The sequence below is a fragment of the Coenobita brevimanus genome, chromosome 91 (assembly GCF_032717465.1).
Source record: "Coenobita brevimanus isolate Jiangsu-jjx chromosome 91, ASM3271746v2, whole genome shotgun sequence".
NCBI lineage: Eukaryota > Metazoa > Arthropoda > Malacostraca > Decapoda > Coenobitidae > Coenobita > Coenobita brevimanus.
The window spans coordinates 36837564-36863927 of record NC_137044.1 but is presented as its reverse complement, the minus strand read 5'-3'; the positions used below and the strand labels follow the sequence as shown (position 1 = coordinate 36863927).

At 41.5% G+C, this 26364-nt stretch overlaps 1 protein-coding gene across 1 annotated transcript in view; it reads left to right on the top strand.

Moving 5' to 3' along the window:
• The window catches only part of LOC145411964 (putative neural-cadherin 2), a 452962-nt gene that overhangs the window by 362270 nt on the left and 64328 nt on the right, over window positions 1–26364 (top strand). The window contains exons 24-25 of the mRNA XM_080281935.1: window positions 14055–14394; window positions 15630–15819. Of these exons, the coding sequence (XP_080138061.1) occupies window positions 14055–14394; window positions 15630–15819 (530 nt within the window). The remainder of the gene's footprint in view (window positions 1–14054; window positions 14395–15629; window positions 15820–26364) is intronic.

Sequence of the window (26364 nt, the reverse complement as noted above, 5' to 3'; positions counted from 1 at the left end):
ATGCTACAAATATTCCCATCTCCAAAAGTATTGAAATTCTCAGTGTCTTACTTAACAATGCCCTCAGCTGGACCTCTCACGTTAGATCACTTGCTAAAACTGCCTCAAAGAAACTTGGATTATTGTACAGAGTCAGTAAATTCTTCACTGACGAGCAGTTAGCTATAATTTATAAGAGTCATGTGTGCTCTCAGCTTGAATACTGCTCACCCTTGTGGACTGGATGTGGAGAGGTTGCATTAAAACAACTAGACAAAATTCAGAACAAAGCTGTTAGAATGATTAATAACCCTGCTATTACTAATAAACTACCTCCCCTACAAGTAAGAGGGAATGTTGCCTCCCTTGCATTATTCTACAGATATTTTTATAGCAAATGCTCAGGCGAAGTACGTCCATTGTGCCACCTCTACATGCCTTCCCTTGTGCTACACGGGCATCTGGTAGCGCTCATGACTGGACTGTCACATTACTATATTGCAGAACTTCCGCCCATCAGAATTCTTTCATTCCCCGAACTGCATCTCTCTGCATCTCGCTTCCCCAGAGTTTTTTCCCTCAAAACTTCAACCTACAATTGTTCAAGTCTAACTGTTACAGATTTTTTATGAACAGAGGACACCAATAATCTGGTGTATGGATAAGTTTTTTAAATTCATTTTTTTCCCTTCCTCTGTTCCGTTATTAAAAAAAAAAAAAATGGGTAGTGTGATGAGTAAAGATGGAAGTTTGAATGAAGAAGTGCTTGAAAGTGTACAGCAAGGAAGGAAGATTGCTGGTTCGATGAAAGCAGTGATAAGAAGTATTGAAGGGAGCATGGAATAAAAAAAAAAAAAAGTGCTCCATGTTAGTTTTGTGAAACCAACTCTTAACGTATGGAAGCGAAGCTTGGACCTTGTTGGAAGGACCCAAGTCAAGAGTGAGAGCAGTGGAAATGCATTATTTGAAAGGAGCATGCGGAGTTACGTGGACACGCCGATTGACAAATGAGGAAGTGAAGGAGCGTTGTGGTGTGGATGTGGATGTGATAAAAAGCATTAGGAGTGGATAGAGAGCGAGAGACTAACCAGGGGAGTGATGTGGAAGGAGGAAGAGGGGCGGGAAGTCCAAGGACGATGAGGTTGGGGGATGGAGTGGTGAGGTAAATGAGAGAGGGGGTGTGAGCTGAGGGGAGGACAGTAAAATGGGCGGGGGACATGTATCAGCATGGAGGCAATTTGTTTATGGCCACCCCTTACGGGATTTAGGCGTCTGGTAGATAGAGAGTAAAAAAATAAATAAATAAATAAAAAGGTTTGAAGAAGCACAAAAAAATGGACATTCAAGAAATTATTTAACCTACAGTGGGCCTATGCTTATGGTTGGGACCCAAGAACACCTTGATTAGCTACCTTTTCACTCGAACACCCTCTACACTTTCATGTGTCGAAGTCTATGACTTCATGACCCTCTTTATGATGCTGACTTCTGTATTTTCTTCCTTTCACCACCAGATTCAGTTAACACTCTTCGACCTAAACAGATATAGCCTTGTTCTTCCAACATATTGCCAATATTCTGGGAAGTGAACCCAGGACTCTCAGATGTGAGCCAGACAGCATACCACTACACTTTTATCACCCAGTTCACTAGTCACCCATATGGGTTCGTCTGTCAGAAGTGACTTTACACCCGCTCACGCGACGTGAGACCAGGCATTATGTTATGTTCAGCGGGCGTCCACGTGTGTGTGTGTGTGTGTGTGTGTGTGTGTGTGTGTGTGTGTGTGTGTGTGTGTGTGTGTGTGTGTGTGTGTGTGTGTGTGTGTGTGTGTGAACAAGACAACTCAAAGTTTGGTAGGCTTGAGAGTCAGTGAAGGGGGAATATATGTTTTTTTTTTTTTTTTTTTTTTTTAAGCAATAGGTGAAATCTTAAGGACATATGGCAAAGTCAACATACAATTATTATTATTATTATTATTATATTTAGACAGAACTTAGTGGAAGATTTCTGGTAAAAGCATGGATAGATAGATTCGATTTTGAAGGCACTTAGTCGTATGTAATAATCACTGGGCAGTTCAAATAATTGGCCCTTAGATCACTTGGTGATAATGGGTGTTACACTCTCTTTGTGATCCTTCATTACTAAGCTTCGTCATATATACGTCAAAGCTCATTGTTTTGGTAAGTATTAGTATTACTTTTCTTGGAACTCTTCTTCCCTAGATCTTGATGGTGATATACAGGAAGGTATCCTAAGGTGACTCAAGAACTTGTGCCAAATGTAATTGACCTTGGCCTATTTTTGAAGGTCATATACTCATTTTTGTCGCAAAATTGCATTTTTGAAATTGAAAAACCTCAGAAACTAACCCGTACTGTGCTGGGCAAAAAAAAAAAAAAAAAAAAAAAAAAGACCACTCTATGCTGGCTGATTTTTTTTCTGGGTAAATGGGCTTAACACTTCAACAGAAGATCCCTGGCACTAATAAAAGGAGTTCCTAAAGCCAGATAGTTGGTTGAGTGGAGTCAGGTGGGTGCCACTCTACCTTTGAAATCTTCGAGGTTACTGGGAGAGCAGAACTGCTGTAAGGTTGTGAATCAATTTGGATACATTTTTCTGGTTAAATTGGCTCAATACATCAATACAAGATCCCTGGCAGTAATATAAGTAATCACTAAAGCCAGAAAGTGGTTGAATCTAGTCAGGTTTGTGTCACTCTACCTCCGAAATCTTCGTGGTTACTGGGAGAGCAGATCATCTGTGGGCTTGTGAACCGATTTTTTATTTAGTTTTTTTTTTTTTTGTGTGGGTAAATGGGGTTAACCCATCAATATATGATCCCTGGCACTAATAAAAGTAATCAACAAAACCAGAAAGTAGGTTGAATCGAGTCAGGTTGGTGCCATTCGACCTCTGAAATCTTCAAGGTTAGACAGAGCAGAGCGGCTGTAAGCCTGTGAAGACTCACTCGTCTCCCGTGCTCCTAAATCAGTGCTGTAAGCATAGCGGAGAAATGTATGAAGTTAGCGAGATACGATATTACCTTCCATTTTAATGTGGTTGCTTGCAATGACTTTTCAGTGATGCAGGACACAGATCTACGTCACTGGCATTTTTGGAGGGGACATAGATCTACGTCACTAGCGCGGTATGGGCTAACTGAGATAGAGCTATCTGGCTGAAAATACTATGATAAGATTTGCTGAGAATTTTGGCTGAATAGTTTGCCATTTAGCCTAGTGGAAAGTATGGCACCGAATTCAGATCTGATGTTTCAATTGTAAGACATTTTAGAGAAAACCACGAAAGCTGTAAATTTACAAAAAAAAAAAAAAAATAGCTGTGGTCCCTCTCATTATTTTAAAGGACTATGGTTCCAGTTAACCATACAGTTAGCCAGTTATTGTGACAAATGTAAATGTACCCATGCTTCATATATTTCTTCCACAGCTTGGTCTTCAGATCTCCTCATTATTACACAAGATGCGAACTTAGGTTAATCGAAGTACATGTTCCAAATATGAATGACAAACTCCTTTTAAAGGCCAGAAATTATGATGCCATAATTTCATTTGCATGACTTCAAAGACAATTAATACCATAATACTGGTTATGGTGAAGCTTCCTTATTGTGGCTATGCAACAAGTAAATAGGTAACTAGATATTATGCTTCACCATAATGATGAAGCTTATTGTTCTGGTAGGTATTATTATTTTTCATTGCACTTTTTTTTCTCTTACATATTAACAATATTACACTGGAAGGGACCCTAAGGTAACCCAAGTCATTGTGCCAAATATGAAATGACATCGACTTATTTTTGAAGGTCATATACTCATTTTTGGTGCAAAAAGTGCAAACTGAAATATCTCAGAAAGTAATTGAGATACAGCTATTTGGTTGAAAATCCTATGATAAAAGAGGTTGTTGACGATTTTAGCTAAATATTTTGCCATTTAGCCTAGTGGAGAGTACTGAATTCAAATCTACTGTGTTTTCTTTGTAACACATTTTAGAGAAAACCACGAAAGTTGTAGAGCTGTAACTTTACAGACGTATACCTGCGGTCCCTCTCATTATTTGAAAGGACTATGGTTACAGTTAAGCAAACAGTTAGCCAGTTCTTTTGACAAATGTAAAATGTACCCATGCTTCATTTATTTCTTCCACACCTGTGTCTATGGATCTTGTTGATATTACACAAGAATCTACCTAAGGTTAATCTAAGTACATGTTGTGTTCAAGTGAAGTTTTTCGGCGGTGAACACAAAAGCAGCCATCATAAATGGTTATGGCGAAGCTTCCTTGCTGTGCCTACCCAGTAAGTAAATAGGTAAGTAGTTATTATTATTATTCTTATTATTACCATTATTATTCTTATTCTTATTATTATTAGATCATCCATCACCGTAAAGACATTAGGTGGAGTTTTTCCTCATCCCCATTACACTTATCACATTTTTTTGGTGTGTGTATACCATTCCTAGTTTTCTGCAGCTAAGTATTTTCAGCTTGCAGGACATGTATAGCTCACTTCTCTAGTTTGAAATCTCTCCCTTGACCTAGTAATGTGGTTTGGGTGTAGCAAGAACATAACAGATATGACGTTGCCAGAATCAAAGGCTGAAAAGTTCTAGACAGTTGTATCTGCTCCTTGAGCTCCTGTGGAATTGGCAGTTATCCTTTTTCTGTTTATAAATCCCGGGTGATGAAAATTTTTAATATTTACCTGTCACTCCAGCGACGTATAATATGCTTTATTCTTGCCATCTTCAGACAATATTCCTTACTTGTGAATACTTTTCGAATTTCAGGGGTTAGATATTGTCCTCATAAATCCCCTTACCGATGAAGATTTTTCCTTGCATGGAGAGAATCGTTTTGAGGTAATAAGCTATAAATGATGTCACCGTAAGTTACTGAAGCGGTTAAACCTTGTATAAAGACAAAAATCGTGTCGCTGTTTTGACCGAAAGATTAACTGAAACACATGCAACTTTATGAGAGCTCTACCACAGTTATGTATTCCTGGTTGGTTAGCCTGATTTTCTCAAGCTTCATATCAGCTGGTGATGAGATGACGTTATAAATGAACCTAGGAAATTCCGAAGCCTTAATTTCGATTCGCGAAAATTGCTGCATTAGAGGGCCGAAATTTGAACGATAATCGGTCAGCCGATGATTACCTGACTGTTACATCTTATATCTTACCATAAAACATCAAGCCAACCTGGTATAGACCTTGGCATGGAGGGCACGCAACATGCATCCAACTAGGGAAATGAGATGGCATGATCTATCTTTACTTAGGAGGAGGGAATCCCAAGCAGATAACGCAAACAATAGATGTCAGCATAACCGATGAAAGGTAGATTTCGGGAGGAAGGCGCTAACAGAGAACGGTCATCGTTCAGGTCGCACTCATATTACCACACCACTACAAGACCAGGAAACAATCACAACCACAGCATCTGCAAGCAGTGCTTACGCTGTAAGAGACGAAATGCACCTTGATTGAAACACACAGTTATTTGACTGAAGATTTCGGTCTTCTGGGATATGTGTTCAAACTTCAGCCTGTGGGATTCATTTCGTTACTCAACAAAACATTCGAATATGATTGTACAGTAACTATGTCCTCATAAATAAAATAGTTTGGACATTTTTTAAAATAACGCTGACAGATGATGACAATGACGGCTCACAATCATCAACTTCAGCAGGGTAGAAGTTAAATGAATAAAGGACTTATATCAAGACAGTTCTTTAGCTAGCTAAATTGTAGTTTTCCTGGAATAACAGTAAGGAAGAGAACACATGAGAAACTGTTCACATACATAAAGTAAAAGTAGCGGTCGGAAAAACACAATATAAAGACATGTATCACAGACTTATCAATACTGGGGCATGTGGCAAATCATGTCAGTGCTACCAACTGTCCTAATGACACGTAGCAGATTTCCTCCAAGCTGTATTGGTAGATTACACTGCCAACAATATCTACAGCACACACATCCTCCACTACCCCACCTCCACCCCCAAACCACTCACCGCCTCCACCGTCCGGTCTGACACAGTTGCAAAAATTGTGAAGGTATCCCTGCTGCTTCGAGTTACCTGTTCGAATATTTAAGGAGTTCGGAACGAAGACACGCCTTTTTTTTTTTTTTTTTTTTTTTCGGCTAACTATACAGTCGCTGGCAAGTTTTGGTACATGTGGCAGTAGGTTTGTTTATATTGTAGTTTCAGGGGCATGAAAGGGCTGGCAAACTCCGTCATTATGATCATATCACGGTGTTTGAGGTTCCCTGTCCATACAGGGTGAAGTGGTTGGTATATAAAGTATGTGTATGCATATTACATCAATAGAAACTGTAGCTGCAGAACTCCTAACACATATAATTCAGAAGAATAATCAATATTATTCATTTAGATCAGTGTGTGTAGGACTTGATTCAGGTTTGATGAAGCATGAGTGCGTTGAGGCAACGGAAATCAGAAGTCATATTAATTAGCTAGTCGCAGGATGGCCCAACGGGGGGGTTACCACCCCCGAAGTTTGTTTCTGAATTGGTCAAAAAATTACTGAGTTGGTCAAAAGTGGAGAATGCAGATTTAAATTTTCTTAACATTAACGGAGAGGTCTCTGAGAGGACAAAATATTTTATTACATGTTTTACACACACACACACACACACACACACACACACACACACACACACACATATATATATATATATATATATATATACAGATATACATATATATATATATATATATATATATATATATATATATATATATATATGTATGTATATTAATGCTAGGAAGAAGGAACCAAAGGCCATGAGCCCGCAATAATCGTTCCCGCCAAGAGAAAAACAAAATACAAGAGAGAGCCAGACTCAAGATCCGAGCATTTCGAGATGCCTGGACACACTGCGTTTGAAAGACTGGAGATCATAGCTAGCAGGAAATACAGACAGAGGGAGACAGTTCCAGAGTTGATCTTTTGCATAAATGAAGGACTGGGAGTAACGGTTAACTTTTGCATTAGAGAGCTGGACAGAAAAGGGATGAGAGTTGGCTGCTAGACGGGTGCTACGCGCCCGTCGTAGAGGTGGAGGAATGCAACCAGACAGTTCAGAGGAGCAGTGACCATTGAAGTAGCGATAGAAAAGAGATAAAGATGCAACAGTGCGACGAAGAGACAGAGGTTGAAGGGAGGCAGTAAGAAGAGGAGAGTTAATGAGACGAAAAGCCTTTGACTCCACCCTATTGAGAAGAGCTGTATGTGGGGAGCCTCCCCAAATATGAGAGTTGTACTCCACACAGGGGGGGGGGATAAAACCCGTGTATAGAGTCAATAATTGTGCAGGGGTAAAGAAGGAACGGAGACGGCTTAGCTCTTTCACTCTCTCTCTCTCTCTCTCTCTCTCTTGCCAGATGCCATAATCCCCTAAGGGGTGGCATTTGACTTTGAGTTATATGTTTTACGGGGAGGGGCACTAACCCTCCACCAACCCACTTGTTGACACATAGGAAGCACGTATGGTTTGGTTATATGGTTACCACCCAGCGTTGTAAATGGTTTCTTGGCTTACAGGAAACCATTTGGCTTGTCACTCAATGTAAAGCCACCTGTAAAGGAAAGAAAAGCAATAAGAAGTGACAGGAAAGATGGGAGAAATAGGAAGAGAGGAGGGCAGGCACAGAAAAAGAATGATAAAGCCTAAGGAAGAAGTAGGCAGCACTACATCAAGTGAGTAAATGATGGTCACCACCACCTATATACAGTATAGAGAGAGAGAGAGAGAGAGAGAGAGAGAGAGAGAGAGAGAGAGAGAGAGAGAGAGAGAGAGAGAGAGAGAGAGAGAGAGAGAGAGAGAGCGAGGACAAATACAAAATACCCTAGTTTCCCCCACTAAATAATTTGCATGGTGTCTATTTTGTTGTCAACAATATTTCAGGTTTGGATCTAAGTTTAGGTGGCTTTGCGTAAGTACAAGTAACAAACACAATTACTTTGTCATCAACTTGGTTTGTTCATGACATCTATTTAGTTAGTCAAGCCGTAAAGTCGAACGGAACAAGGTGGCCAAAATGGTCCTTACTCCTCCTCCCCCCCCCCAATCACATACTCCTAGTGCCACCGCTGGCTAGTCGATTACTGCATGGTAAGCACACATTAAAACTAAAGTAAAAGTACATTAATATGCACAAAATAACATACTTGGCAGAACAGAGTTACATATTTGAGTCAGGCATGGAAGCAGACGGAGTTCGAAGGGTTTGAGCTAATTCGCCTTTCCTTTTGAGTCTGAGTAATGGATCATCGTCAAAGAAAATATTTATTTTTGAATGATCACTAACTTCATTGACGCGTAATATTAATATGAAAAATGAAATAACGAAGTATTTAATGCTCATATTAAAGATGACTCTTTTCCTTTACTTTGGTATACACTCCCCGTCTTTACCCGTACCTCTTATGCACCTGCTAGATGCACACATCCGCCATCCACGCTCACGTATCCAGTCACTCTTGGCTCTCTCTCTCTCTCAGGAGAGAGAGAGAGAGAGAGAGAGAGAGAGAGAGAGAGAGAGAGAGAGAGAGAGAGAGAGAGAGAGAGAGACAGAGACAGAGAGAGAGAGCATGGATCGATATAATCCCTGCCTATCTATCTTTTTAAAACTTTTTTAGTGTTTCATTAGCGTGTAGATTAGTGCGATATGCTCCACTTATCATTCTCTAGTAACCATCTACACTTAGCTCAGTGCACATTGCACTGTCTATTCAAAGTTAATAAAAAAAAAAAATGAAGTCGATCTCCCAGTCATGGAGTCTCTGGGTGTTTGCTGGTGGTGAAGGACTAGGGGTCCCTAAATACCGCCATCTTCGTACCCCTCTTGGTGACAACAGAGCAGTATACCCCACATCATTGTCTGATATATTTTCTCAGATAACCTGTGTAATATTTGAGGCTTTTCTTCCAAGTTCCTCTTTGCTCAGCACCACCTCTCCACAGTTTAATCCCAGCATATTATCCTCCATAAAACTCAAGTGACTGAAACGACTGACAGCAATCTCTTTTCTGTGTCCTCCTACCTTCACTATACACATTTTAAAGTCAAAGGTGTGTGTGTGTGTGTGTGTGTGTGTGTGTGTGTGTGTGTGTGTGTGTGTGTGTGTACGAAACACTCCAACCTTCGTTGGAGTAGACTGTAGCACCAGTCGAGCAGGGCAGTACTCCCGAGGTGGATGGAAAGCTGATGACAGGGAGTGCTGGAGCTCCCGTTTCATCAGCCCTCAGGACTAGTTCCTGACCATCCCCCTTTGCTGAACTTTTTCAGTGTCTCAGTTACACAGAGAGTAGGCCAGCATGCTCTCCAGTACAAATTTCTCTATCTATCTTCACCAAACTACATGCACAGTACACACTACACTTCCTATTCAAAATTAACCAAAAATGGCGTTGATTCACCTTGCCTCGGAGTCCCCAGGGGGGGGGACCATAAATGCCCCCGCCATCTGCCCCTCTTCCGTTGACGACTCGAGGTGCCTGGAACCACTGTCTGACTCTCTTCTTCTTCATTTCTGCAACATTCGCGGCCTTTCATCTAACTTTCGCTCTGTTGAGCACCACCTCTCCTCCTCTAAACCTCACCTTCTTTTTCTAACGGAGACTCAGCTGTCTGAGGCAACTGACAGCAAACCCTTTTCTGTATCCTCCTACTTTCTCTTATACTCATTTCAAAGCCAAAGGTGGCTGTTGTGTATACATACGCAACGACTTATCTTGCTCTCGTGTTCCTGAACTTGATTCTTCTGAATTCTCCACTCTCTGGCTTCGGCTTTCCTGTCATTCTCTGACTAAATATATCTGTGCTGTTTACTTATCCCCTAATTCTACTGACTATCAAAAATTCTTCGACTATCTTACTTCTACGATGGAACACATTCTGTCCATTTCTCCTTTCTCTGAAATCTCCATTCTTGGAGATTTCAATGTTCACCACCACCTTTGGCTCTCCTCTCCTTTCACGGATCCACCTGGTGAACAAGCCTACATCTTTTCTATCCTTAATGACCTAGAGCAGCTTGTACAGCACCTACCCGTATCCCTGACCGCCTTGGAGAGAGCTCCAACATACTTGACCTCTTCCTCACAACTAATCCTTCTGCTTACTCTGTTAATCTTTTCTCTCCGTTGGGCTCCTCCGATCACAACCTTATTACCTTAACCTGTCCTATTGCTCCAGTACGGCCTGCGGACCCTCCAGGGAAACGTCGTCTCTGGCATTTTGGAGCTGCGGACTGGGGAGGCCCTCAGGCAGTACTTCTTTGATTTTCCCTGGAATGATTATTGCTTCCATGGCCGTGAGCCATCTGAGTGTGCCTTGCGCATTACGGAGGTTATTCTCTCGGGCATGGAAGCATACATTCCTTTCTCATATCCTTTGACTAACGCAAGAAAGCCTTGGTTTAATCACGCTTGTTCTAATGCTGTCGCAACAAGGAGAAGGCCTACAAAAGGTACCGGAGCCAACCCACCCCTGAATCACATAATCTTTACGTTTCTGCCCGGAATCGTGCTAAGTCTGTTCTTCGCTCTACTAAAAATAATTTCATCCATACTAAATGCTCTCAACTCTCCAACTCGAATTCTTCTCGCTCCTTCTGGCACCTTGCCAAAAATCTTTCTAACAACTTTACCTCATCATCCTTCCCTCCTCTTTTCTACTCTGATGGTTCTGTAGCTATTTCTTCTACTGATAAAGCAGATCTCTTCGCACAGACTTTCTCCTCCAATTCCACCTTAGACGATTCCGGTGCTGTTCCTCCATCACTTCCCCCTCTGACTTCCTCATGGCTGACATTAAAATTTCTTCAGTTGATGTATTTTCTGCCATTACTGGCCTCAGTACTAACAAGGCATATGGGCCTGATGGAGTCCCTCCTGTTGTTCTCAAAAACTGTGCTTCTGTGCTTACACCCTGCCTAGGCAAACTATTTCGCCTTTGTCTGTCAACTTGTACCTTTCCTTCTTGCTGGAAGTTTGCTCTCATTCAGCCAGTCCCAAAGAAGGGTGACCACTCCCAACCCTCCAACTATCGTCCAATTGCTTTAACGTCCTGTATTTCAAAAGTTTTCGAGTCAATTCTTAATAAAAAAATTTTAAGGCATCTTTCCTATCACAACCTTCTTTCCGATCGTCAGTATGGGTTCCGTCAGGGACGCTCCACTGGCGATCTTCTCACCTACCTTTCAGACTCCTGGTCATCCTCCTTTCGGGACTTTGGCGAAAGCTTTGCCATTGCACTTGACATCTCAAAGGCTTTCGATCGAGTCTGGCATAAATCTTTAATTTCCAAACTGCCCTCCTACGGTTTCTATCCTTCTATCTGTGCCTTCATCGCTAGCTTCCTTTCTGGTCGTTCTATAGCTGCTGTCGTAGACGGCCATCGTTCTTCTCCTAGATCTATCAACAGTGGTGTTCCTCAGGGCTCTGTCCTATCACCAACTCTCTTCCTTTTATTCATCAATGATCTTCTAAGCTGTACATCTAACCCTATCCACTCATACGCTGATGACTCCACCCTTCATCTTTCCATTCGGTTCCACAACGCCCATCTCAGCAGTTGCTTCAAGAAACAAGGGATGAGGCTATGGCACACCTAATGTCTGACTTGGCTCATATCTCTGACTGGGGTAAAAATAATATGGTTGTCTTTAATGCATCTAAGACTCAGTTCTTACACCTATCAACCCGACAAAAATCTTCCACAGGTATACCTACTAATATTTAATAATATTCAGATTAATCCTGCATCATCCTTGAACATGCTTGGGGTTTCATTTACTCAGGGACTTGTCTTGGAAAGATCATATTACATCTCTTGTAAAATCTGCTTCCAAGAGATTGGGTGTGCTAAGCCGACTCCGCTCTTTCTTTACCCCTGCACAATTGTTGACTCTATACAGGGGTTTTATCCGCCCCTGTGTGGAGTACAACTCTCATGTGTGGGAGGCTCCCACATACAGCTCTTCTCAATAGGGTGGAGTCAAAGGCTTTTCGTCTCATTAACTCTCCTCCTCTTACTGACTCCCTTCAACCTCTGTCTCTTCGCCGCACTGTTGCATCTTTATCTCTTTTCTATCGCTACTTTAATGGTCACTGCTCCTCTGAACTGTCTGCTTGCATTCCTCCACCTCTACGACGGGCGCGTAGCACCCGTCTCGCAGCAAACTCTCATCCCTTTTCTGTCCAACTCTCTAATGCAAGAGTTAACCGTTACTCCCAGTCTTTCATTTATGCAACAGGTCAGCTCTGGAACTGTCTCCCTCTGTCTGTATTTCCTGCTGCCTATGATCTCCAGTCTTTCAAACGTAGTGTGTCCAGGCATCTCAAAATGATCGGATCTTGAATTTGGCTCTCTATTGTATTTTGTTTTTCTCTTGGAGGGAACTGTTACTGCGGGCTCATGGCCTTTGGTTCCTTCTTCCTCGCATAAAAAAAAAAAAAAAAAACTTTCATGTTCCTAAACATCAGTGTTTCAGTCTCTACATTCTGGCTATATCTGTACTGTCAGTGCCTGACTAAATATCTGGACTGTAAATTAATCTATTTATTCTGGCTATACAAGAGTCTTTGACCGTCTTACTACTAAGGAGGAACACATTCTCTCCTTTCCCTCCCTTCCCACCCTTTTTCCGGAATCTCCATACAAACAGATTTTTAACCTCACCACTGTATTTCTCTCTCTTATCCAATCACTGATCCACCTGGAAACAAGGTTTCATCTTTTCTATCCCAAATGGCCTAAGGAAGTTTGTTATAATACCCTGTGTAGATGTTTTACAGTCCTGGGGAGTGTTCCAATATGCATGAACTTCTTAAAACTAATCCCTCTGCTTACTCTGCCAATCATTGTCTCCATATTACTTCTACCACCACAGTACCACAGCAGCCAATTGTAGCACTCCAGTAAGGTCTGTGGACCCTCCCAGATGCAGAGTTTGTACCTGCAGATTGGGAAGCCCTCAGGCAGTACTACTTTTGGGGAGTAATTATTGCTTCCCTTGCGGGAACCATATGAATATGCTTTGTAAATAACGTACCTTATTGACTCGGGCAGAGAAACATACATATCATTCTCTTACCCCTTCAATAATGGAAACAAATTATTGTTTTAATGCAGTGCTATTTACAACAGGAAGGCACCTTTCAAAAGGCACTTGCATTAGCTTCACCCTACATCACTTACATTTTACTCTATGTTTCTGCTCGGAATTATGCTCAGTCCGTCTTTTGTCTTGCTAAAAACTACTTTATCCTTTCCAGATGCTCTGAACTTTATATAACTTCCCTCTTGCTCTTCTGCTGCCTTGGCAGAAACCTCTCTAATAATTATACTTCTTCCTCCTACGCTCCTGTTTTATGCTCTGTCGAGCCTTCGGTTGTTTATTCTACTGATAAGATAGTACTCTTTTGACTCATATGCTCAAATTCCACTTTAGACAGTTCCATTGCTCTCCCTTCATCTCCTCCACCCACCAAGTTGTTCATAACTGTAAATAAAATTTCTCCACATGTACTCTCTGTCTTAACCAATACTTTTAAACCGGACAATCTTAATGGGGTCCCACTTTCCCTCAATAAAGGTCCTTCCATGTTAACACGCTGCCAAAAGAAATTCGTTTCGCCTTCTGTGCCACTGTAGTTCTTTCTTGCACTGATGTGCGGCGAAGAGTACCTGGTGGTTCTATCCTTTGTATTAAAAGAAAAAATGATAATTTTATTGGTTTGCCTACGAGGTGGAAGCGAGGCTTCGGTAGTAAGTGAAATATTATATACGTAGTGGCATGATCCACTTACCATACACACTTGATAGTTCTCATTTTTATGGTACTCTAATTCTGTTTCTAAGTCGTATCTGCGTCTTTTATTAGTAGTTAGCAGGATTTGGATCACGATCATTAATGTGATCCTTTTATTAATGCGTTTTTTTTTTTTTTTCATTATTACAAGTACTTCGTTACAGTAGTATCTCTTCTGCCGGCAGCTAAGAAGAGGTGTAGCCTGCGCCAGCATGACCAGTAACGAATCAGGAGTGACAGAAGCTTGTCTAGACGGTTTCCCATTTGCGGATGGGCGTTGGCATACCCTGTATGTGAGTCGTCATGGCCACAACCTTATCATATCTGCTGATGATGGAGATGGATGGCGACGGAATGAGAGTCTGTCATCCATTCTATCCATTGCAAGTCATGGTGACCCTATTCCCAAAGTGAAGGATTCACCAGCACGAATAGAGGTGGACAAGGATGATGGAGTGGTGGTGGGAGGAGTGGCGGAGTTTGTAGGACAGAGGATGGTGGCTGTTCATCATGACCTTAAGGACAGTAAGTGGAGGCAGGTTTTGTTCTTGCTAAGAAGGTAATTGTTCTCATTATCACGACAAGTTTATTATTTTACCTAAGTTAAGGCCAGATGATTATACTGAACTGAGGATGAACTATAAGAAAATGTGAGTGTTTCTACTGATCCCATTTTCGAGATAAAGATATTTCTAGAATTTCTTCCATCTACCTCCATATAATTTTACTCATCTGAAAAAGTAATAAGAACCAGAGACTGTTAGTACTGTTACCATTAATTTTCTCATGGTTGCGATGACTAGTGTTATATTACGGCTAACGTCAATTCATGCAGCCCAGAGTGAGTCATACTTGTCTATAAATGTTCACATTCAAACTTGATGTTTAGACGTATGTCCAGTGCACAGTTTACTGATAGCTAGATCCGGCACTGAACTAGATCAGAATGGCAATAAAGAGAATATATAAACATAAACCCATACTACCGAACTTATAATAATTAATTTAGCTCATTGACTCCTAATACTCCAAGTCTATATTATTTTTTTTTGTCTCATCCACTCATTATTCAGCTTGGGAGGACATTTACATATTGCAGGGATAAATAGTTAAATCCTCCGGTTCATAAGTTACTCATGTGCTATATGAAATCGTCTGCAGACAACAAAATTATACTGGAAAAACGACTCATTAAAAGGATTAAAACATAATTCAGCCATTAACCCATCCAGCATGAGGACATCGTTTATATAATTCTCTTGCCATATTCTGACAGCTTTATCCGACTCAGGAAACACCTCTCGTTGTGGAGGGATACAGCCAGTCCATCCAGTTCCAAAATTATCTCCTGAACTGACTGAATCATCTGTGGTTAACTAAGTTATGGTACAGAGTTATTTCATCGAACAAACAAAGAAATTACATTAAGCAGAGTCAGGGATAAAGTTCTCCCAGTATCCAACTGAGCCTACTTCACAGACAGGGCTGTCCGTCACTTTCCTTGCTAACGCAGTATATTTACGGGTAGAGAAACATTCCAAGCCTCATGCTGCTTTGCACTATCAACTAGAAACGAACAGTTAAGAAAACCGAATAGAATTGAAATATGCTAAACTTATGTCCCTGAGTAAACAGAAGTTTTGACCGATGATATGTAGAGGAAAGTAAGAAGTAAACGAGCCAAATTGTCCAGTAAAATACTGTCCACGTGCAGAAGACAATGGTGAATGGTTACACGTATTTATCTTCTCCCTTGGCAGCTTGTATAGACGACTTACGAGTATCCGGGAAGCCTCTGCCCTTGTCCCTGTCCACCAACAGCAATGAGTGGGGGCAGGTGACAACAGCACAAGGCCTGGACACCGGCTGCCCTGCACTTGACCCTTGTTCCAACACCACCTGCCTGCCACCCCTCACCTGTCGCAACACTTGGAGGCAGGCAGCTTGCAGGTTAGTCACTAATATTGTATTTGTCCGTTTTTTTTTTTTTTTTTTTTTTTTTTTAGCATATCAGTACTGTTACACGCTCATTTCATTAAACACTTTCACCATAGGTGCTGCTCACACTCTACCCTGTTACTGACTGAAAGTCTTAAGCTGGGTTTCACATCGAATGAGGACGGAGCATAGATTTTCTGTACTGCAAAATTTTGTGTCACACCCAACTGTTCCTTGTGTATCTGACAAACCTTCTCGCCACCAGCTTAACACTGAACAACATTTTTTTTTTTTTTAATGAAGCCCAGGCTACGACTTCTTTTCAGCTGCAAATAGCTTAGAGAAGGTGCAGAAACAGTCTCTTGTAAGTATATATATTATATTGTCTGCCCACCACAATAACGCTGCAGCTCACCATTCTATTCTTGGGAGATTGGGAGAGAGTAAAGGAGCGTTTGTAAATCAGGGCAGCCATGCAATCAAGATGTGTCGATACCAAGGCATGAAGGCGTCATTCTCCGGTACAACTGACATGCGGTTGCAGCATCTCACACACACACACATAGAATCAACATAGCACTGGCATGAGAGATCACACCTACAAACAGGTAAAACATCCCACATTTCACCAACTACTCTACGAGTACAGTACATTAGGCAAGGCAGAACAAACAATACAGAACTGAACAGCTTCAACCATACCATAAAAGCATCTGTGCTTGTGTGTGTGTGTGTGTGTGTGTGTGTGTGTGCCGGGGGGAGGGGGTGAGAGCTAGGACTTTGCAGACAGAACTTAGAGGAATGACTGAGTGTGAGTTTTCCATCAGCAAGTGGCAGTTTGTAAGGCGAGAGTGGATGTGATGTCATTCATGGATAGCCATCATTTGGATACTATACTGGGTGGAGCTTAGGGGAATAACTCAGTGGTTCCCGGTTGTCAAGTACATAGTGAGAAGGAATTGTGAAGGAAACCTACATTAAGGTTGACACTGATTAGCTGGACCCTATCGTTGCTGAAAGCCAACCCAACCTCAGCGAGATGTTGGCAAGCAGACACATGCAGTCTCTGAAGGCGAACCCACCCCTAGCACTCTGAGACAGGCTTATATTGTTCATATCCCTCATACCCAACAATATACCCTTTAATAACCTATAGTCTTCGGAGGTGTTGTTGTAACTCATATCCGTGGTGCAGCCACAATGGAAAAAATAGGATATTTTCACTAGCTGGAGCAGTTACATTGAGGCAGTTGGGCAAAATTCAAAATAAAGCCATTAGATTAATCAATAATCCTGCCATTGCGCAGGACCTTCCAACAGTATCAGTACACAGATGTTGCTTCTTTAGCACTATTTTATCGATATTTTTACCGTAAGTGCTCTGACGAACTTGCTTCAATTGTGCCTTCCCTTCACATTTTCTCCCGAAATACACGGGCAGCTGGGAGAATCCATGAACTCACACTCTCTCCCCCACAATGCAGAACCTCTGCTTATCAAAATTCATTTAGCCCCGGAAATACTACTCTCTGGAATTCAGTTGCTGGGAGTTGCTTCCCACAAACATTTAATCCACTTTTATTTAAATCAAGTTGTTATAAATATTTTGTGCTTTTAGGCACATGGACTTGTTTTTATTTTATTTCATTTGCTTTTCCTTCCTCCATTCATTTTCTAAAAGAAAAAACACACATACTCAACCAAACGCTTAACAAAATTCGATCATTTCACTAACTGGAGGTCTGAAGTTGTTCTGGGGATGGACGGAGAGAGTTAAAGTTTTTTTTTTTTTTTTTTTGGGGGGGGGGGGATTGGGTGGGACGAGGCGCCCAGGGGGGCGCAAGGCAGTGTTGCAAGTGGTCTCCCCACCTCGTGAGGGGTAAGAAGATTGGGAGGTGACTTATGTGCATGATAACACTCAAAATCAAGTTATTCACTAATTCTTAATGGTAAAGACTCCTGTTGCACTGTTCTGTGACTGTGGATGTAACCTACAAGAGCAAAATCTCAAGTTCTACATTCAGCGCTACATATGCTACTTGAGCGTTATAGTATTTGAGGTGACAGTTGTTGTGTTTTTAAGTACTGACATTTTCACTAAATATATCACCCTTTATTATCACCGATTACTACATGGTCATGTGTAAGCCATGGAAGTAACGTAATGACGCAGTTGCCACGCAAGGGAGAATATTTCCCGTCTCTTAGCAGTACTTAGCTTTGCTCTTATAACTATACCAATCCACAATAACTTCATAGCGGGCATCACGTTCGAGTTTGTGTAGCGCACTGCAGTATCATTCACCATTGTCTCCTTATTCCTTGTTACACATTTTTTCTTCTATTTTCTGTCTTGTCAGTACTTACCTGTGCTCTTATACTACATCAGTTCACAAAATCTACAGCAAGCGCCACTTTCTCTTTTATGTAGCGCATTGGTATGTCACTCACCATTGTCTCCACCAAAGTCTGTACACATATTTGCATAATCTCCCAGAGAGTTCGCATGTCCTCTGTGTGCGGAAAGGCAGAGTCGGCTGGAGAAATACAAGTCATGGTAGGTAAGGGTATGGTAAGGTAAGGAAAGACAAAGCATGGCAGGGAAGGGCAAGGTAAGGTAGGGAAAGGTAGGGTAGAGTAGGAAGACGCAGGGTAGAATAGTGAAAGGCAGGAGAGAACAGAGATATGCAGGGCCGGGTAAGTAGATGCAGGTACGGAGAGGCAAAGCATGGCAGGGTAAGGCAGGGTAGGGTAGGAAAAGTCAGGGCAGATTAGGAAGAGGCAGGGTAGGGTAGGGAAAGGCAAGGTAGAGCAGTGAGATGCATGGTAGGGTAAGGACATGCTGGGTTGGATGGAAAAAGACAAAGCGTGGCAGAGAAAGACAGAGTAGGGTAGGGAAAGGCAGGGCAAAGTAGAGGCAGATAGGCTAGGGAAAGGTAGGATAAGATAGGAAAAAGCATGGTACTCGTAGAGTAGGGTGATGCAGAGTAGGGTAGGGTAAGGCAGGGCTGAATATGGATATGCAGAGTTGCGTGAGGAAATGCAGGTAGGGAAAAACAACGCATGGCAGGGAACGGCAGGGTAGGGTTGGGAAAAGAAGGTAAAGTATGAAATGGCAGGATGGGGCAGGGAAAGGTAGGGTAGAGTAGGGAGATGCAGGGTAGGGTAACGAGACGCAGGGCTGTGTAAGAAAAACCAAAACATGGCAGGGAAAGACAGGGTAGGGTAGGGAAAGGTAGGGTAGAGTAAGAAGATGCAAGTTCGGGTAAAGAAAGGCAGGGTAGGGTAGGGAAAGGCAGGGTAGAGCAGGGAGATGCAGGGTAGGGTGCGGTAGGGAAAGGCAGGGTAGAGTAGGGAGATGCATTCTAGGGTAAGGAGAGAAAGGGTAGGATAGGGAAAGACAAGGCTGAAAGGCAGGATAGGGTAGGGAAATCCGAGGCGGAGTATGGAGAGGCAGGGTATTGTGCTCCAGGTTTAACAGTTTTCTCCTCGCCTCCATCTTCTCCCTTTTGGCTGTGCTATCGGAGTTGTCAAAGGATATGTGGCGCCATTCAGGCGGCTGGGCTTGCTTCCCACTCAGGTGGGTGGTGGTGGAATATTTTTATTTATTTATTTATTTATTTGTGAGAAACAGGGCATCATCCTTACCCTAACAAGGAGAGTGACAGACTGACTGGTGCTGCACCTCCTGCAGCATGGGGGGGGGGGGATTCACGTGACTCACTTAACAAGCATAATCAAGAGTAGGCGGGAATAATACAGCTATAAAAATACGAAAATTCCCGCCTTCTTCATGAAAATACGTCACAGCAACGCACACAAACCTTCCGGAAGGTCCGTCAAAGTTTTACGGTTAACAGTTCACAGCAGACAGAACACTTTGTGCCCAACGACAACTAAGAAGTATATCAAAACCGGCGATTTTTTAGCTCCAAGAGGAAAGCATTTATGATTTAGTCTGCAAAACCCATTGCTGTAAGTTTAAACGACAAAGACCACGAAAGTAAGCCAGATTCAAAATTCGTTCATTCATAATGCCAGGAGTTGCATACAGGAAGGACTGCAAACATCCTTAAGATAATATAAATTGGTGATATCAGTGTAAAATCAGTCTCGTGGGTAAGGACAGATACAGGGCAGCCAAAATTCACACCTACCCAACTCGATTCTCTGAAGACCCTGAACAACTACAACACCACTCCCTTATGCCGAAGTAAGAATGACAAAGAAGCGTCCTCCTATGACCTTATTTCATAGTTCTCTAAACACGTGTTCAAACCATCTGTACAGCAGTTAATGATCTCCCATTTCTCAGCTCCCGATTATCACATCCCATACAATCAAAGGAAAACCAGTTAAAATCAGAAAAAAATTACAAAGCAGAAAAAAGGCATATTGGTCAGAGTTCACACAAAGATAGGGAACAGGTTTTAGATATGTTCTGCCTGAACTCTCAACCAGCCATCTACAAAGCAATCACCAACGTCAGTAAAATTATTACTACTGTCAGTTAGTCTCATAAACCTGGTGGTAAAATTAATAATGTAATCATCTTCTTCTCTCTTTCACTAAATCATCTTAAGGAGAAATCTGTCGAGACTAAAGCAACAAACTCATCCGACCAAGGCAAAAAGAGAATCCAAAAACTCCCTAAACAACAATTTAAATATTAATCAATACATGAAAACAAGAAAACTGGGATAACTTGGTGCATCCCCTTGACCACAGAACAAACTAACAAGTTTTGAAAAAAAAGAAGAAGAAAAAAAGTAACATCTACACATCAAAAACTCAACCCCACTGTCGCCTGAATCTTTACTGAACAATAATGAAATCTTGCTACCATGAAGTAAGAAGCGCATTATGCATCAGTAGCCCACAAAAATATCACTTAAATTTTCAAGAAACAAAGGGAAACACACAGACACCCTCCTTATCCAATTCACAGGAAGTCCAGCAATCGATGAAGAATGCACTTCAAAGTATCACAACTAGACCAGACCACAAACTGTCTTTCTATCTGTCTGTTTATCTATATATTACCAAACGCCCAGCTAACACCTTCCCCTCTCATATGCTGTGCCTCTCCACTCCATCCCTCCATCTCATCCACGGTCTCCCCTTCTCTCTCCCCCCTCTTCTACCTTACTCACATACACTCTCCTCGTTAGTCTCTCGCTCCCTTCTCTCCACATGGCCAAACCACCTCAGTGTATATATCCTAACGATTTCGATCACATCCACACCCACGCCACAACGCTCCATCATTCCCTCATTTACCAGTCTGTCTTTCCATGTAACTCCACATGCGCCTCCCAAATAACTCGTTTCCACAGCTCTCACCCTTAACTTATGTCCTTCTAACAAAGTCTACGCTTCGCTTCCATACGTTAGAGGTGGTATCACAATACTATCATGCAACGACTTTTTTACTTCCATGCTCACATCAGAATTTCTTATCAGTGCTTCCAAAGAATCAGCAACCTTTCTTCCCTGTTGAAAGCTTTCAAGCACTTCATCCACTAAACTTCCATCCTTACTCATCACACTACGCAGTTGCTTGGATGCACTCACATTTTCTATTTCCTCACCATCCAGCCTCACTATGCATTCTGGGATGTCATTTCTTTGGAAGACCACAACCTTACTCTTTCCTACATTCACCTTTAGATTCAGTTTCTTACACACTCTCCCAAACTCATTCACCAAGCCTTGGAATTTCCATTCGCCTTCACTTAATACAGTATCATCTGCAAACAACAAAACAGAAATTTTCCAAACGCTGCCCTTCTCATTAGGGTTGCTCCAACATGCACTGTCGTTCCTTGTATCTCTTTTATAATACCATTCATAAACTTACAGGTTGAACAATCATGGAAACATGACACATCCCTGTTTCAGTCAAACATTCAAATGGAAAAATTCTGTCAGTTCACCATCCACATGCACTGGAGCCCTAACGCCCTCATTCATACGCTTCACGGTCGGTGGGGGTGCCCATTATCCACTCAATCAGTGTGGTGCTTCTCTACTCCAGGGTTATTCTACACTGAGTGTCAAGCCGAGTAATTTCCTCTTAGCCAGGAAATCATTTAATACGCTGGGTGATAATATTACGAAAAACCAATATGTGTTCCCTTCGTGTCAACAAGTGGGTTGGCAGAGGGTTAGTACCCTTTCCCCGAAAAAAAGCTTAATAAAATGACAGTCAGACCACAAACATTTGTACTTAGGCCCATAGCCACAAATTCCTCAAGTAAAATTTGCATTTTGTTCACAAATCGTTTATATTTGGAAACATTTATCATCCTCTTTATACTTAGGCCAAACAAACCATTCAGTAGGCCATCACTGTTTAGGCCAGTAGCCTTGTTCAGCACACTATCGAATATAATTAAAAAGTCAGATCCTATTAGTCTCACCCCCTTGCTCCTCTGCCTAAAATTTAATATGATATTTGACGCAAATATTCAACTACAACACAATTCTAAATTCACAGAATCCATTTTAGATTATTTAAAAAAATTGAAGAATCGCAATTATGAACACCACTAAGCAACAGCCGACATGCTGTAAAGTAGCACAATGCCCTAAGTCCCATTAAAAAAAAAAAAAAGAGTAAATTGTCTCTAAGGTTTGAGAACTCCCACTTAAAAACTATTAGGAATAGCAAATAGGGGCTTGTATCATCGGAAAGTTTAGATATTCATTTGTGTGTGTGTGTGTGTGTGTGTGTGTGTGTGTGTGTGTGTGTATCATACAATTCTGCACTTGAGTGTTCTTGCTCCGTCTGATGAAAGTGCAAAAACCCTCATATTGTAACCCTCAGTATATCAACAAGGGGTGTTTCTTATAATTTTGAGGATGAAATTGGATGAAAGTACTCTATGAACAGGTAAATGTTGTTCACCAATATGTTTATAATATAGAATGAATTTTTTTGTTTGGTGACCCCGAGTGCCCATTTTCGAACTCGGCCAATGGCCGAGTTCGAAAATGGGCACTCGGGGTCAGCGTCACCAAAATGGCTGCCAAAGGTCAACTAGTTTTCATCGGCCTCCTTTAACACCATTATATCTCATGAACGGCTTGAGCTATCAACATGAAACCTTCAGGATATCAAAATAGGGCCAAAATCGTGGCCGAGTTCGAAAATAGGCACATGGGGTCAAGGTGAAGGCCAGCAAAATGGCCGTCAATGGTCAGTTAGTTTTTATCGCCCGTCTTTAGCATCATTATATCTCATAAACGGCTGAGCTATTAACATGAAACCCTCAGGGTATCAAGATATGGCTAAAACATCTTGGAGGAGTTCGAAAATGAGCACTCGGGGTCAAGGTCAAGATCATCAAAATGGCTGCCAATGGCCAACTAGTTTGTATTGCCCGTCTTTAGCAACATTCTATCGCATGAACGGCTTGAGGTATCAACATAAAACCTTCAGGGTATCAAGATATGGCCAAAATCTTGGACTTGGCCAACAGAATATTCAGGCGGATGATTAGCATTCGGCTCCCGAATGCTTTTCATTTCTTTAAAGGTGTGTTTGTCTATAGAAGATGGGTATTATGAGATGAAAAGTGAAAAATATCGTAAAACACCGAAGGAAGCAGAACAGTCCATCAGAAATGCCACAGAACTAGAGAAACAGCCGGGAGTATCAACAAACAACCCAAAGAGGGCCCAGACCAAGCGTGGTGATTGATCAGATAATCAGAATCGCGCCGTGATTCGCCACAATTTTGAAACACACCCACACTCATTGGGTGGCAGCTTTGGCAAAGATGGTGGCCGCACTAGCCAATAGGATAACGTAACGTCAACCTACTGAGATATGCGGCCTTGTACCCGAACCCTGGCGACAGGAGAGGTAGCTCCTAGCCACAGGGAGTGAAAGCTACCTTCATTCAATGGGATTTTTGACCATAATGCGAATATCACAAGGTCTCAAATATGCATTCCTGGGATAAAGGAAGGATTGGAGAAGACAATGATATACTTAACTGGATTTTTGCCGTGGTGGCGTTTAAGGCCTTGTGCTACTCAGCAAATTTCCAAACAATGCCAGGACATCGTCATAAACCAAATCTTAGGCCATGGGAGGGGGGAAGGGGCATAAATGTCCATCCCATCTACCACTCTCCCGGCCATGACAAAACATCAATCTGGCTCACTCTACATTCGTTTCTGGAACATTCATGGCCTTTCCTCTAATAATCTTTCTGTTGAACACTACCACTCTTCTTCTAAGCGTCACCTCTTCCTCACTGAGACAACTGTCCAAGATGACTGATGGTAATCACTACTCTGTATCCTTCCACATTCTCCACACTCATTTCAATGTCAAAGGTGATTGTGTATAGACTTTCCAGTGACGTCACAAATCACGATTTTTTTTTATGACTCCATATTGGACGACAAACTCCTTGCAGTAATGGCTATCAAGACAGGGCTGTCAGAGATTGAACTGTCTGATATATGCAGGAGTTTGGATCACCGCCACCAAGATCTGCATAGGAACAAGATAAAGTGTTTGGGGCTGGAAGCTTACACCAAATTTAGAGAGTCCCGTTTTAAGTACTGGGGACCGAAACTAGCTCTCCTATATGGCAATTTCTATCACTATTTGGTGGACATCCCGTCAAAGTTCACCGGGGCATCCCTCAAGGTAAATATGTGTAATATATCTCGCTGGAAGTGACATACCGTACATCTAATAGTCCTGGTAATCAGTAAATTATTGACGTGGGGCCAAGGGGGTAGGGATTGTCTACTCTGACTGGGAATTGACTAGTTGATGAATGGAATAGGTTACCCAGCGATGCAGTGGCTGTCCCTTCTTTAGAAAGTTCCAAACATAGGCTAGATAAGCATATGACTGGTATAGGTTGCATATAAAATTTGTCGTACCTGTAGTCAGACTTTTGTGAGATTTGCCCAGCATGGGCCTGCATGGGCTATTGTAGGCAGGGTAGATTAGTCACACTCCTGTGGGAGCTGCCTAGCATGGGCCTATTGGCCTGCTGCAGTTACTGTACCTTCTTTTCTTGATCTTCAAGTTAGGTCCTAGGTTAGGTTAGGTTAGGTTTGTTGGGTTAGCTTGGATTCCTAAAAAAGAGGAATTTCCGACAGAAATGATAATAAGATTCATATTTATCACAGTAAATAGTGAAAAATTAATATTTTAAGGTTCAATGTGAGTTGGGTGTAATTCTGGAAATTTACCCCCCCAATTACTTTTTTTTTGAAATTTCAGTAGGTATAGGCCTAGATACATACACACATCCTATACAGTATATGTTTAAAATAGTTTTACCTATAATGCATCATTGACAGTATATGCCAAAACTGTCAATATTACTATTGAAGTTAACTTTTTCATTACAAATGAAACAAAACATTGACACAAATTTAAATTAAGGTTATTTATTTCATGCTGATGAATACCACAACATAAATAAGACTTCAACAGTATAGTTTTAATGATTTTACATTTTACGTAAAAAAAAGTCTTCGTACATATCTGATAAATGATAATATAAAGGGCTCTTGAAAGAAGTACAGTACTGTATTTATCCTCTCATTTGTAATTAAAGAATTTTTGTACTCAGTGAAAAATATTTACATAACTGGAGCATGTATTGGCAGTTTGGCTTTCAGTCGTGCAATATTCATTTCTAAGTAAAGTAGAAAATTATACAGTACATAGTTGTACCAGTAATTATGCTTCAATTGTAATTGAAACATAGGTTAGCACACAGATTCACAGTGGTATATACAGTACGGTAACAGTTTTATACTGAGGTGTTGAATAGTGTTCTGTACTGCACTACTGTTAAAATGATCCGCCATGATACATACTCGTATATCAGTTTCAACTGAATGGCACTGAAAAACACCGATAAAATAAAAATTTAAGGTTTAACCTAACATTACCTAACCTAACTTTAAGTATGACCTAACCTGTAATCTAATCACTTTTACTTATGCATCGAACGTTCTTGATCATCACTGCTATGGAGAATATAGTTTATGTCCAATTTCGTTTAGGGTGAAACTCTGGAATAATACTAAAAAAGGGCCTGTCACTTAGATCCTCCCCCTCTTTTCCCATGCACACACATGGCCATGTGGGTCTTGTACTCTGTGACATTAACGTAATTAGGATATCTCATGACATCTTCAACTGCTAACAATGATAAATATGCCCGTATCTATTCATGAATCATCGGCTCACCTGAAATGAAATGCCTGCTACAGAGACGGGTGTAGGCCGTCGGTAGCCAATTCTCCCTCTTCACGGCCGCTATCCACTTTTGTTGTCTTTCCTCATTGGCTAAAAACTGCTAGAAGTCTACCTCACTTCCAGTTTTCTGTCTTGTCTTACAGCCGAAGGCACAACAGTGGAATACCATTGTGGAATTTGCAATTCTCTCTGTCTAGACGTCCGACAATTTGCCGTCCAGTGTGGCGTCGGAAACAAGTCACATGACTCGTGACGTCACATGGAAAAGATCTATATGAATGCAACAATGCATCATGCTGTGGTCTTCCTGA